This window comes from Bombus pyrosoma, linkage group LG7 (assembly GCF_014825855.1).
Source record: "Bombus pyrosoma isolate SC7728 linkage group LG7, ASM1482585v1, whole genome shotgun sequence".
NCBI classification, from domain to species: domain Eukaryota; kingdom Metazoa; phylum Arthropoda; class Insecta; order Hymenoptera; family Apidae; genus Bombus; species Bombus pyrosoma.
This window is the reverse complement of record NC_057776.1, coordinates 14,909,370-14,925,143: the sequence shown is the minus strand read 5'-3', so window position 1 is coordinate 14,925,143 and position 15,774 is coordinate 14,909,370. Positions and strand designations below refer to the sequence as shown.

General features: G+C 35.4%; 1 protein-coding gene across 5 annotated transcripts in view; it reads left to right on the top strand.

Annotated features, from left to right (window-relative positions):
* The window catches only part of LOC122568930 (heparan sulfate 2-O-sulfotransferase pipe), a 122,073-nt gene that overhangs the window by 43,920 nt on the left and 62,379 nt on the right, over positions 1-15,774 (top strand). For all 5 annotated transcript variants that reach the window (XM_043729245.1, XM_043729247.1, XM_043729246.1 and 2 more), the window contains one exon: positions 2,918-3,066. In XM_043729245.1, coding sequence (XP_043585180.1) covers positions 3,006-3,066 — 61 coding nt within the window. In that variant the 5' untranslated portion in view covers positions 2,918-3,005. The remainder of the gene's footprint in view (positions 1-2,917; positions 3,067-15,774) is intronic.

Sequence of the window (15,774 nt, the reverse complement as noted above, 5' to 3'; positions counted from 1 at the left end):
TCGTTAGAATTTATTTAACGCTGTATAATTTCTATGCAGAAGATAATAAATAAATATGTATTCATATTTACTGTCGAAGGAATTGAAATTTTGATAAACAAACCGTTTTGTAATAATTGCATATTATCAAACAAATTATAATACTTACATAATTTCAGTTTAAAATATATTTGAAGATCACAGAAAAAGTATACGAAAACTTTTACATGGATTGCTTTCGCAGAAGAATTATAAACAAGCAACAGTGGATAATATTATCAAATAAGAGCAACAAAAACGATAATCTAAACCTTCGAAAAGCTTACAATCAACGGTGTTTGGTATTACGAAACGTTTCAAGAAACTTAAGTCAAATATGCCAATACATATCTCTAAATAAATTTATTAATTCGCAAATCAATAATTGTATTTATCACCAACCGTAATAACAAATTTTACTGTTTCAAGTAATTAGAAAAATTGGTAAAAAATCTTTTTCAAAAAAAAAAAAAAAAGAAGAAAGAGAAATATTCACACTTCGTATCTTTATCCAAACTCGTTTATCGATATCGTCGTTGATCATCTCGTTTCGAACCCGATAATCTCGAGAATTTCAATGGAGAAATCGATGAAATTGAATCACGTAATTCCTAGAAATTATGCAAAGCTCGTGCGATAACGTTACGCGAACTCCCGCTTCGTTTGTCCTATGAAAAGATGCCTTTTCTTTTCTTCTTCTTCCGCAGAACCCGCTTCTAAATCGTGTAAGCGATACAAGAAATCTTTTACCGGAATTTCCGGTTCTCGCGGTCACGATTTTGCTCGTTCAAAGATCGTAAACCATTATAAAGTTATGCGACACATGGCGTTCCGCGTGTGTCAACGTCCGAACTGGTTGAAAAGAACGTCATCGAGGATGACGTTTTACCGTACGACGTGAGAAATAGACGAGGGATCGCTTCTAAAGAAACGTTTCAATGAGATGCGAAACGCGTGTCGATCGCGGAATCGAAACAACCGACGTTTGATGTGATTACTTCCTGCATGGGGGAAAAACTGGTATGGTGATAAATAGATTATTCTTTCATCGAGTACGATCATCACGATAACGTGTAGTCGATGGTAATTACGGAAAATTTTATAGCCCGGATCGATGTCGACATGATACTACTTGTTGCACGGTTTGTACGTTTTAGCCGCGTCGTTTATCCCGGCTTGCAAATTATAATAAACTTGTTGAATTAATTTAATGAAGCGGAAAGCGATGCTGTTTCTGCTATATGCATATTTAAAATGTATGATGACGTGATGAAGATACGGATGCATCTGAAACGTGGAAATATACGTTGCACTAGATGTAACTGTATTTGAAGAAAGATGTAGCATGGTCTTCCTTACGATGTACCACCTTTTTTGGAATTTTTCGAAATACAAGCAAAATTTCAAATTCTGTTTGATGGTTTTAATGTAAAGTAGTGTTAATTCGTAGAAATTTTCGGTTTGATTAAAAATTGCTTGAGCGCGTGAAACGAATTCAAGTAAGTGGTATTAATTTTTAGAAACTTTGGATTTTATTAAAAACGACTGGAATATGAGGAAATAATCGAAGATCAGTGAGAATTGACTAAACTGACGGATACGTTAAACAGATTCGGCGTACGTAGTACGTTGTTTGAATTTGTAATTATTTTGCTTGATTTTTAGCGGAAAGAACGAATAATTTACATTTTTCTTTGATATTCGTATCTTGTAACAAAAAGGTATTGAATAAAATGTCAAAGAAAATACTAAATAAAATAAAATTGAATAGACATTTTCCAATAAATGTAATAAATGTCCCGTTACACCAAATAAAATATTAAATGAAGTCAAATTTAATACACTTTTCCAAATATAACTATACATAGATTGACTCTATTGCTTATGGTCGGCAGTATGATTACACCTACAATATAAGATTGAATTTTCTTTATACGCATTTTAACGTAATTCAAACCATTCGAGTTTCAATAATACTGAAATTTTCCACCTGGAAACCTGTTCACACAGACACTTTGACGTGTCGTCATTCCCGGGGGAAATTCCCCCGGATTCCTTACTTTGTCATCCTTTGCCGTAATTACGGCCGTTCCGTGAAGTTACAAACCGCACACGGCGTGCAACGAAGAAATGTTCGAGTTCTCTGTAACATCGGAGCGCAATTTTGTATCTCCCTGGTGACGGTCGTCCTTTCACGGTCGACGTGGGATCGCTTGAAACCAGGTCGCACGTGAACCATCTCCGCGAACAGAATGATCAATTACGGGACAGATAACTTTGCTTGCCATGCCCTGTTTCCTCCGGCGACGACAACCCACATGACAGTCCGCTCGTGACACGTTGCTTTGGGAAAACGGACATCCACAGTTTCTCGAATGTTTTCTCGTTCTGCCTTTATTTGCACGATGGAAAGTCTTCTCTTGCAAAGAGATTAGGAATCGACCAAGCTAACGGATCTAAGGCTACACGGGTGTCAATATTTGCCGAAACCAATTCTACCAATTAATCCGTTTAGAAGGATGTACCTGGAATTGAAAGTTTCTTGCCTAAGTAAAGTAGCTCATTTGCGTTAGAAAATTTTTGTGAATGTTAAACGAACGTGTAACGAATTTTTATGCGCATTAAAGACCACGCGAGGAACGTACCAGTAACCAATTTTTGCGATATTACGCATTCACGACCATCAGACGACGTATTTGTGATTCTTTGGGAACAAATATATTCTTGTCAAGTCTGGCTCGAAGAAGCGAACCAGAACGTTCACGAAACGTGGAAACCAAAGGCAATCTTTGCTAATGACGCGATTGAAATCCGAAGAATCACAAACCTGTAAAATAACATTAGATCGTTGTTTTTTGTTATGTAGAAGCAGCCGCTTGATTCGGTTATTCTTTTGCAGGACCATCGAGCTGATCGCTCTTATCGCGATTTCCAGCACCCTTTTCCTCTTTTTGCACACAAGAGAGCTGCACTCGCGTCTGCGAAAAATGGAAGTTCGCCTTCAACCTGGCGAAGACGAGATCCTGTCGGCAAATCAACTCTCATCCGGTGAGTTTTTCACTCCGTTACATCTCCTTCGAACTTTCTCGTGGTCACATAACTTGTATATTTGCACCAACGCATAGTTGGAAACTTGGTGTGTAACTTGAAGCTGTCGTTGGATGCGATAGATATTCGATAGATGAATAACTCGCGCGATATTTTATCAAGAAAGTGATATTCGAAATTGAATAGAAAGTCGCCTTACGTGTTGCTTACGTGCCATCCTGATTACTTTCATCGCGGAATATTAATTTCCCATGGAAGAAACTAATAATTCAGGTTAAAGTGCAAGTAGACCCATTAACATTTTTTTTCTTTATAAATTGTTCCTGGGAAAATTAAAGCTAGAAATTACAAGGTTTACCATAACATGTTCGAAGTTTACAGGTTAAAATAACACTTTCCCCCTTTTTATAAACGAAACTGTTTTACGCGGAAGTTCACGCCATCGTGTGTTATTATGGTTAGAGAAGAACGTCCGTTTCAATTTTTTTTTCTCTTTTCGTCACGACTTCATCTTCGTTCATTCCTTCGTTTCGAACCACCTGTTCGGTTCACAAATATAAGTTTCTTGAATATGGTTGGTAAATCCATGAAATCTTCTAGAAAATCGAGTAAAGAATCATTTTTGAAATGTTCAATAGCGCGCGAAAATACATATTTAGAGTTAGAATCAAATGAGAGGGCACTTTTGGTAATACGAGATTGATTATTAAATTCCAAAATTGATTATTCCAAATCGATGGATTTCAACAATATTTTCCTGAATATTTAAAATGCAGAATATCTTATAAATAACGGATTTTCGAAGTCGACTAAATAAATGAATGAATATAAATCTCATCACAAAACACCGCTAACGATTACCGAACATTAGCTGTATTTGCAAACGAAGAAACGATAAAAATCCTTAATCCACTCGTGATAAGAAAAGCAGCGATCCTAATTGCCTGAGAAAATCCTCTGTTTTTTTGACACAAGGGTACAAAGATAACAATGTTAAACGTGTAGAAACCGATGTGTGTACTCGTCGTTAACAACACGTGCTCGAGTCATAGTCTTGAGAGATCTGAAATGTACATTCTCGCGCCCCAACTATCTTCCCGGTGTAATTAAAATCAGAAAGAAAAAAAATATTTAACCATAATCGTGCAAATCGCGTAAATTCCTAAATTGGTTGGCAGACTGTAGAAACACAATGCGCGTACACGCGTATGTACGCATTATGGCGTCCTTCGGATGCGAATATCCTTCAAGGGAGGCTAGACTTCCCGGTTGAAGAAGGTCAAGGTGTGAGAGCGAACGCACAAAGAGCCAACAGTCAGGGGAAAAGCGTGGAGCGTGTGTGTATATATCGTTAGATGATTATCGTTCCAGCTCGTAGCATTTCGCATTCGCGAGATACGTAACGGTATCAGGGTCCTCGTTTGCCCGTAACACGCTAATTAACCGCTCCGGATCTGCCGCGTCGCGTCGCGTCGTTCTGATTCCCTCTTTAATGCAGCTGCTGTTCCCAATTTGTTGCGCCGTCGTTTTACGATCGCATCGATCAATCGCCGCCTTCTTCCTGTAGTTACGTATCTTCGCTAACGTATCTGAATTTCAAATGTGTCTTCCACGCCGATTTAATTCTCTGTCTATGAAATACGTGTACACGCATTTACAAACACATATTTGTACAATAAAAGTCGGTTATCAAGTTCTGTTCAATTTCTGCGATTTTGTTAAATTGTTCAAGGAACGCGTGTATCGTCGTTAATTAGTTTCGCGTTGAAACGAATCTGCAACTTTTACACGTCAACTTAACAGGTAGTTTGTCGCGCGATTTTGTGCGTGGATTGCACGAACAAATGTATTGCAAAGATGTGATAAATATGACAATGCCTGAATTTTTTAAATGGTAGTTTTAAATTCCACAGGCCTGTGTGTCTGCGTGTTGAATTTCACGTTCGTCTCTATTTGATATGTATACGTGTATAGGCTTTTTGTCCTATTTCAACATATGCAATTTTTATTTCGAAATAGTACTTTGTCCACTTGGATACATATTGCTTTTGGATTGTGAAATTCAGTCACTAATTGCAAGGTAAATCAATTGCGAAAAATATTCCATTACAACGCACATTTTTCTCTAGGAGAATGACTGCAAGCTTCGTTGAACGCGTATAAAACTTCACAAATTGCGGAGATGGATCTTTTTGTTTACGATGTATTTGGTGTACAAATTTCTTAATCTGAAATTCAAAGTCTATTTTTAGAAAAGTACAGCAACTTGCTCAATCGAGATATTCGCCGTTGCTTTCTACAACTTTTAAGCGATCTATCAGGCAACAGATGAATTCCATCGCGATAAAATGCTGTGTCTTTAGACGAGATCTAATCGTCGAGTCACTTTTGTATCCGATCCACTAATTGGAAGTGGATGTAGGATAAGACGCGTTACATCGATCGGAACAAGTAGCACTCCAAAGTTTGGTCCTGACGATTGCATCTTGTTTAAAGACAAAATAATTTTCCACGATGGATCTCGTCACCTGCTTCATAGATAGCCAAATTTATATTCCGATCGAACAGCTTGCTACATCTTCTTTCTTTTCTGCAGCTATTTTCTTTCTTTCTTAACTAAACTTTCAGTTGCAGCGAAAAATTTGGCTCATTCGTTTGTACATTTGATATTTAGATATTCAGAGCGTTTAAAATACGATTACATTCAATTAAAATATAATCAACTCAGATGTAAGCCTTCAGAGTTGACCTGTAGCTACCGCTAATTCGTTATTCGCTATCCGCTATTCGTCGTTCTTATAAGATGAAAGTATCTTGTACAGAAACAGCCGTCTCTCCGTTTTCATCGCATAAATTCGCTGAGACGGAGGTTTTTCTTTTCGCAAAGGAACGTCTTTGTTCGAAGAGATTTATCGTTATGACGGTAGCGATAAAGGGAGAGGAAAGAAGTGGCCGAACAGAATTCTCGAAATAGCTTCGGGTTATAAATATTCATAATTGAGTGGCTGGCGTGAAATGGGACGAAACATTTCCGACGATCTTCCTCTAAGATAACAACGGTCGTACAATTCGTATAATTAGAAATGTTCCAAGTACGCGTACAGAAGTATGCGTAGTTCATAAGGTATATCGGAAATCGAAAGTGCAGGGCAGGAAGATGTTGATGAATCGGTTTTCCTCGATCTCGCATCGTCCGCTGCATACTTGAGTTGTAGGTCATCGAACTTCTCATGAGAACTGGTAGATGTTCGAAGAATCGTGCTATCGTTCGAAATACCAGCGTTTACGATTTCTAATGCTGTCGAACCATCGATCTATACTGCTCGTTACGAAGCATAGAAGGTTAATCGTTTGCACCTGTAATTGCTTCTTAAAGCACGCATGATTGATCGAGAAATTGGATTCGCTTATTCGATGGATCTCTGATGATAAATTTAATATTTGAGAAATAATTAATCCGCGTGGGAAAGTACGACGATAGGTAAAAAATTGAAGTTAAAATTCGAAAAGTGATTGCAGTTTACCAAGTTACGATAATTCGCGAGTTTAGAATTATACGAAAGATTGCGATAACTGTAAAATAATCGATACTTGCGTTGCGAAATACACGTGACAAATGGAAGTTTAATTTATAATTTAAAGAGGGAAAATAAATAAATTTGCAATAATTTACAAGTTTGGAATTATAAAAATTTTAACGGTACAGTAAATTATGTGGAAATTTCGCAATATTTTCAAAATAATTCGTCCGTAAGTATATGAAATAAATATGGGAAAATTTAATAAATTTTTAATTTAAATAAAGTAAGTAAGTAAATAAATTTTATAAAAATTTTGCATGCAACGATATAATGTAAATACGTACGATATAATATCGCATAATAAGCGTGAAATGAATTATTTAAGTGGGAAAGTAGAGTTTACAGAAATACGCACAGAATATACAGCGATGCTATGCAAAAACCTTTTATCATAGTTTAGACTGTAGCTTGAAGGGAATGGATGCATCGCCTCGCTCGGAGAGTTCATATCTCTTGACCTCATTTCCAGCGTTCTACTTATTGTCAATGAGAAAAGAATTCCTTTTTGCCGCGGCTTCACTGTGCGCCACTCTCATTAAGGATAATTTCAAAAAGTGAATCACGTTATATATGAACGATTGGTAAATGTAATCTTTGGGGGAGAGGGGCATGAGAGGTAAGAACGGAAACATTAAAAATAGAACTCTTTTCAATGAAACAAGATCATCGTTAACGAAGTACTTTTCGTTAACGAAGTCATTTACGACGAAGAAAGATATTTCAATCGAGAGCATTGAATAATTCGTGGCAAACTTTGAAAAGAAAATAATTTTTCTTATTATTCATATATACTTAACTAATTTATTTCTGGCAGCTGTTGGTTGTTAGATTTTAGATCAAAATAACGAACTGTAATTATCATTCTTTTCATATATGTAAAAGATTGTGTTCTCTTCTTAAATCTATCTACGCTATTATTTGTTAGATATACAAAATTTCCATTCACAATCATTTGCGAGAATAGTAAATTGTGAAAGGAATAATTTTTTGTATATTGATAATCATAACAAACATAACAAAACTGTTCGTTAAAATGATAAATCCTACGGTAGGATTCATACAAAGTAACAAATTTTACAAATATCTTTCGACCTAACAGTTGACCTAACGTAGTATTGGTTTCACTTTCGTTTCCATACGGAACAATCGGTTTCGTTCATGAAACCGAGAACAAACAAAGAATACACGGCAAAAAGGTCTTAATAAAACATAATTATGGAGTTTCTCTTTAATGATCCATGCACCTGCCAATTAATATGCACAGTACGTGTAGAATGTGACAAAAACTTGAAGCTATTTTCCATTTTCTTTGAGTCTAAAAACAATAATATCAAGGTGATTCGAAGATTATTCCATAATTTAATATTATTCAGTGTCAAATATGTTTTAAATCGTATTTGGATTAACGAGTCGTACGTATAGAACCCAATTTCCATATCTTGGATTCTGAAACAGGATATCGTTTCGAGTGAATTTTTTACACGTTGAAAATTACAGATAATCAATTGCATAATTTCATTCGGAAATAAAATTGGACGCGGCTGATACTAATCTGAGATAAGGAAAATGAAGCGAATCGGTTATCTTTGGCAGAAGATAAAGATCGACGATTTATAAATATGATACGGAGTCTGGCACGAACTACAAATTATGGTTATAACTTGTAACGTGAATTTTATAGAACAGGAGCATTTTGCAAAGTACGCTTTCCAGATCGTGTTGTGATATGCGAACGAGTTCGATTTAACGTTAGTTATTGTACTCGTTGCCTGGTATTACAATATTATACTTATAAAAAGGATATAATAATATACATTTGACGAATAAAAATCTAAATTTATGAAGTTTCTACGACCACCGGTTTTTAACAACTTTCTTCGAGCTGCGGTCGTAACTATGAATAATTCAAACTGTGCAAAAGGTACTCGAATATTATCGAGCCGTTCAACGATGCAGCTTTTTAGCGATCTAAATTAGAAAGATAAAATCGATTTTCTATTTCCACTTGATTCTTTTCAAATTTTAATAATAAAACCATTATCCGACTTATACAGATATATATTTCTATAAGTGAAACTTAAAATAACTGAACGATTCAGGATAATATGTCCGACAAAAGCACGTTGCTATTGATCGTAAATTAAAATTATTAAAAAGTACACTGCATACTATGCACTGCATACGCTAAAAGTACAAGCATATTACGATGTTACTGGTTCAAACGAAAATTATTAGAATCGATATGGTCAGAGTTACACGTATACGAGTTATTTAAATTGAATAACAAGCCCATCCATAGAACAGGTTGTCATAGCAAAATCAAGACGTAATATGTCAGGTCCACGAATAGGAGAAGCATTAATGAGATGAGACTAAGATACATCGAACCTCGTCACGTCCTGTAGGCAAGGCCAATAAACAGGAATAAGGAACAGAGGTTCTTGTTAATCTTTCATCAATTGACTCCGCGTGATCTAATGGTATTAAAATGAGCTAGGAGCAATATTTCGCTGTAACTAGAATATCTTCCGAGCTTCGAGGGATAAAATACGGAATAATATATACAATCTTAGAGGAAAAAAAACGTAAAAGAACCTATTAAAAAACTCACTAATCGCTTCCGTTCACTCATCACATCCTGAAATTTGACGTCTTTCGCTCTATTACTATGGTAAGATCAATCGAGCAGATATTGTAAAATACAACTATGCAGATAATTTTGTACGACTCGTGCTAATTATAATCAGTAATACTATTAAACATTAGCTCAGTTCTAAGTATAACCGACATCAGTCGATGCGAAATCGATTGATTTATATCTCCCTTGTCTTGCATACTTTAATGGACGAAAATGAATTAATTGACAGGAAGAGCGACATTTCCTCGGTTAGATAAAATATATGATTTTCGCTGAGTGAATACTTAATACGTATTTCCATATTTTAAATACCGCTACGTTTCTGGTTCGTGTTCGATACGATCGAGCCCTTCTATCGTTAAAAAAGTAAAGTAGTCAAGTTTCAAGAAAATATGAAAGAATCGCTATTGATACATCTACGTTTTAACCTTTTCTTTAAAAATGTTAAGGATATTCTTGCTCGTTGGAACGAGATTGAAACATAAATACTCGAAGATCGTGGTAGAGTTAAGGTTTAATCGTAGGGTTGACTTTATAGTCTACTGAGGCCACTGTAGCGGTTTTCATATCGTTGAATATTATTTCCTATGTCGTCCCTGATGAAACTGATGAAACATGGAAAATATGCGAAGGCTGCGATATAAATAAATATGAGAACATTTACTCGATCTTTGAAACAGTTCCACTGTCACAGAAAATACGTCGTTTGAGATAGTTTATGTTTGCCCAGTGAAATTTTCATGTTCCCTCTGTCACGTTCGAGTTATGGCTTGGCCTAGTTGCAAGAAATACCCTTTTATAGCATGAATACATTTAGCCCGAAATAAAGACATTAATCGTCACACGACGACCTATCCAGAAACTTCTTCACCCAACTCCGTGAACATATTTTACATGGATCTCGTATTAAAATCCTCACTTCGTAACTTTCCAAACGATATTTTATACTCCGCGAATATTTAATTTCAATCAAAATTAATATCGTTGGCTAATCCTGTACCTATGGTAATATTTACAAGCTACTTTCGACAGTCGTATTCTACAAACTTTGTATCACAGCCAAAAGGATTAATTATCCAGCAACCGTGTAAAAAACGAAGAAAAAGGATCCTTCAACCCCGTCCTCGTTATCCATCACTCAGAAAGGAAATTTCAGCTTTATCTCCCTCGACCCGGAAAATGAGTCGGAACCGTAAAGAAGCGAACGTAACCCGAAGAAAGGGGGAGGAGACAAAAAAAAATGCTTCGAAAAGAGGAAAAACGCGTGAAATCCAGGAGATAATCGAGCGATGGGTCGTTCACCAAGGAGAAAACGGAAATCACGGTCGCTCTCTAGCCCGTAGAAAATGCAGAAGAGGCTCCAGCGAAATAACCCGTCTCGCAGGTGGTCGAGAGAAGTGAAAGGGAATGACGTTCGAGTGGAAGAAAGGGGCAGAATGCAGAATAAACGGAATGAAATATCTCTTCGAGACGGAGAAATGGATTAATAGCGGTTCTTGGCGAATACCCGCCTGAAATGAAAGTTCAATCGCGGTTCTCTTACGAGCTGCTGAAGAGGATAAAGCTCCTAAGGCGTATCGTGCATGATGGCGGGGAGGGTGCTGTATGAAAGGAAGTCATGTGAGTAGAGTGGTAAGCATTGGTGGTCGAAAGGGTGTTATTTTGGCGCGGAAGAGCGGCTTATGGTCGTTAACTTTTGATCCAGGATGGCGAGCCTGTAGGAAACTTTGGTTAATTTCCAATGGATTTCTCTGTTAACGTCAATGCTTGCTTTTGCTGGCGATTTGACGACGATCGTCGATATTTCGTTTGTGTTAGGAACAGAGCTCTAAAAGAGTGGTAGATTATATAGGAAATACGAAAAGTATTAGAGGGAGAGAAGCGAATTATGTATGAAATTTTGCTTGTGTAACTTCGATTAATTAGTTGTTAATCGGAATTGAAGAAATTGAATACTCATAAAGATATTCTTTATGAACTGTAAGATAAAAGATTAATGGAAGATTTGAATGTATCGAAGATTTTAGAAATTCGAAAATATTTATATATTTGTTAGTGATATCGTTATAGAAAATTGATTTTTCATATTGATTATGTTTTACGCAAGTATGGCATAAAAATGAGTACACTGTAATTACTTTAACATAGACAAATGTTTCGAAGCGAGCGAAGAAACAGCGAACGAACCTATCTCGGTTGCAATTAAGACTGTAAGCGGGAGAAGACAGGATATTGCTTTAATTGCGTACGATCGGATTGATTAAGCTTCCACGATAATCTTTGATAGTATAATAGTAGTAATATAATAGTATTAATAGTAGCCAGTCGTCTTCGCTCAGAATTACAATAAACGATATTAAGGCTGTATCTAAAATATATGTTAAATTAATCATGAATATGAATGAGATTTCATACTATCGTGTTTTAAAACGAAACTAAATTTAATTAAAATGAAATCCCAAGACTTGCAAGTCGAAATTTAAGAAAATATTAAACTATGTTACCTTATCAGTATTTTTCTAACAACAATAGTTAGTTTTCTTGTAAAACTTTTTTATTCATATATTTCGTAAAATTTTCCAAAAAATAACGTAACGTAACGTATCATGGAATTAATGCGATCTATTGAAATTAGAGAACATTGGAACTAAAATGGACATTGATTTTATATTTCTTAAGAAATTTTTAACGAATAAAACTCCAATGAATTTCTTCTTTATCTAAATGTTCTGACACTTTTCATCGAATAAAATACTTTTCTGTCATCGCAGAAAGTAATATCTTTGACCTTTATGAAGATAATCTTCAAACCATAAAGTCTCGTAGGTAAAATTAATGATTATGTTGTTTCTCGCCAATCAAATGTAAATTAATCCTACTAATTTTCTCTTTGATGAAAGAGATAACGTCCAATCCGTGATGTTGCTAATCCAGAGGAAGAGAAATGAACATTCTTCAGTCGTGAAAATGAGATTAGGCAGATTCAGATAACAATCTGAAAAATTCCTATCAAATCTTTGTATTTTCCTACTTTCTAGTCACAATTAAAATCCGCAAGTTCGAGTCAACCTTCAGAGTAAATTCACAATGTCGATCCACTTGTTTCTTCGCGAAATTAACATTTGAAAAGGGAGAAGAATTACTGAAGAAATTATTGAAGAAGCGGCTCAGACGAGAAACAACAAAAATAGATGAAATTATTAAAAAGTAAAAGAAGATGCAAAGTAATATATACGTTGAATTAGAGTATTTCTTTAGAGTAAAATATCTGTTGTGTTCGTAGTATCCAAAACAATTCATTTTATCAGCGGGGTTACATTACAACTTGTCATGTCCTCCATGTACATCTATGAGAAAATGTAAGCGTTCGTATGCTTTTAAGAATATGGGCTACTAGAGAGAGTGTATAAAAATAAATAGAAAGTGATAAAAATTCTTATGCTGTAATAGAAAGAAAAATACGCTCATCATTTCTAACGCAAGTGACTAGCAAGTGAAAGAGCATTGCTAACAAAATCTTCTTAGAAAGTTGATTTCCACGGTTCGAAGTGATTTCATTTCAACTGCAATTTTCTTGTATCTTTCTCTTATCTGACATGCCCTAATAAAATTAGCAACAAGTGGCTGAAAGTCATTCGATTTTATTTGTATATTTGTCTTATCTCTTTTACTTTCTGTCAAATTTAGATGGTCGCTACGAAAGGCCATGATGTCTAAGATGCTCGTAAAGGAATCTATATCGATTTTCGTTACGCGTAATATCACGCTACGATATCTTGAAATCCTTCCTTTCTCATATGGAAATCAATAGCTGAAGATGATCTTCGCGTTAAGATCCGATGTTAAGATAATTCATTTCTTTTAATAAACACATAAAATCTTCGAGTAAGTGAATTATCGGAACGATAGAAGAGGCAAAAAGAAAACTCAAAATCGTTTAACTTAATGTTCAAGTTACGTAATGTTTCTCTATATCTTCAACATGTATCCCTTAAACATAAAATATTACAGCAAGAACGTTATTACACGTTCTCTACTAATATTCTTGCACATTAAGACACATATTTTCACAATATAATACAATTTATTCACTTTCACCTTTCTGAAAATAAAACAAATAAAAAGGTATAAAATACAATGTTACAAAAATTACTTGGTATATCTACATGAGATCATAGAAATAATAGGCTTAATATTATATTAATATCTTCTTTATATATTTCTTTCTTTTTATTTGTAATAATATAATGCAATATCCTATAAATAATATCCTACTATTTTCTCAATGATGAAAAACACTAAAGGTTTTGTAATCTCTGATATATTCGTATTCCGAGATTCTTCTCAATTAAACGTTTTAATCTCTTCGCTTCCCTTCAAAAACACATTAAAGGCAATTGCATTCTACGCAGATACAAATGACCCTGTGACAAACGTTACGTTCGTAGCTTTTTTGACAGATCAGGTGCAGAAAATTCTATAGGCACGCGTACACTTTCCTGACCGATTGTACACTTCCTCTACTCTCCTTTTTCTGAAATTCTCAAACCCGGCTACCATATACAGAACCATTAATGCCACGAAAGAATCCCGCATCGAAGATTACACGTAATATCAGAGCACGATCTTCTTTCTTTCTCGTTTGAAGAACAAGCAGCGAGAAATCATCTTCGTTAAAATGGTTCAGCAGTTTTGATCGATAATTATAATTAGGAAGGAAAGTGAAACAGATAAGAGAACGATAGAGGAAGCGACCGAATGAAGAAAGCAATGGACGATCTTGCGAGATAAGTCGAGGAGCAGATTAACGAGGTGATTTTCACTTCTTGGCGAAGTTACGTTCGCACCTCTCGTTCGCGATAATATCGTGCGGCCACAACTCGTAATACGTCCGAGCGGTATGTGCTCCGTGTGCGCCGTGGCCTTTTCATGGTCAGGATCAAGATCGAGAATGAGCTATGGCGACTCGTTCTGCGATCGTGGATACTGGTCGAATGCGGAAACGATGCTCCGTTTACAGCAACCATCGTTCTTTTCTTGCTCTCGCGCTCTTCTTTTTATTGTCTCTGTTCTCGAAACGTATCTCGAACACTGTACAGTTCTGTTTACCAACGTTTCGATATTGATTATTATACGATCGGTAAAATTTGTCTCGTTCTCATAACGGATCTGTTATTTTTTAATTTATGGAAAATTTAGTTTTCATTCATGTTTGATCATCACATCTTATAACGTATAATTGCGAATACAGTGACAAGTTAATTAAGGTTTCGTTCTAATATATTTCTTTTTATTGATTGTTTACCATCAGAGTGGTTAGCGGTTAATATCACAGATTGAGTTTCTACAAGTTTTCAGAAAGATTGACTTATTTCAAAAATCTTAGCCATTATGTTGAAGTAATTAAATTTCAAGAAAAACTCTACACCTTTTCTTTTGTATATCCGTGACCTGGAGACCGCTGTTACGAAGAGAATAGAATTTAGTGAAAAAAATTGAAAATAAGCAGAGATCCATAGTATTGTGTACTTGAATATAAATTTTGTTTTGGGTTACAAGGTCTAGAAACAGAAGAGCTACAAGTAGATTTCTATTGCCGTTTCTTGTAGCCTTCAGCTAGAGCTACACACCAAGGTTAACTTTTTGCTAATGTCCTTTGCTATAAATATATAAACGCGCTCTCTATAACACCTTCTTCCTATTGTATTGTAACACTGAAGAGTGAGGACCTGGATCAGCATACACTATATCTGTACTTATACCTATACTTATTTCCATATATTTTTCCATTAAAAATTCACCCACTGGCTCCTCTATCAGTCAACCTCCACACATTATTTACCAGCATCAGTACCACCTAATGACAAAATCCGCAATCACTTAGTTGCCAACCCAATACAATAATACGTATTTATTTTTATTCTAATTCCTGTGATATTTGATATTTGATTGCCTTTTTCCGCGTAGTATCCTTTGTTCTTGTTTCGGTATAGGTGCATTATTCTTTACGAATTTGTTGCACGTTGCTGCAAAACGTTCGAGGATCGCTGCTTCCAATGGTTTTGTTGGATCCATCAAGAGAACGGATAATAAATGATCGTGCTGTTTGTATGATAACACGTTAAAGATTGATCGTAAAATAACGACGAAAAAAGAATATACAAGTACAAAGGGGGGATAAAAAATCGAGAAGATGCACTGATCGTTGACAATTTTTTCGTGAAAGGATAAAAGCATTACTTCGCGTGTTTATGTCTATCGCGAAAGGTATCATTCTTTATTAAAATTTTATCGAAATTAAAAGATTAGAAAAAATAAGGGTGCACGTTCCCCTTCGCTATTATCTCTAGGCAAACATAATTCTTAACGTGTCTACGTGGAACGCACAACGTGACTTCCTCGTAGTCAAGTTCAATATCTAAGAGATAGTTTATGGTGTCCCTTTCATAAAGGAATGCTCGTAAATATTTCTTAACCCCGGAAAGTACC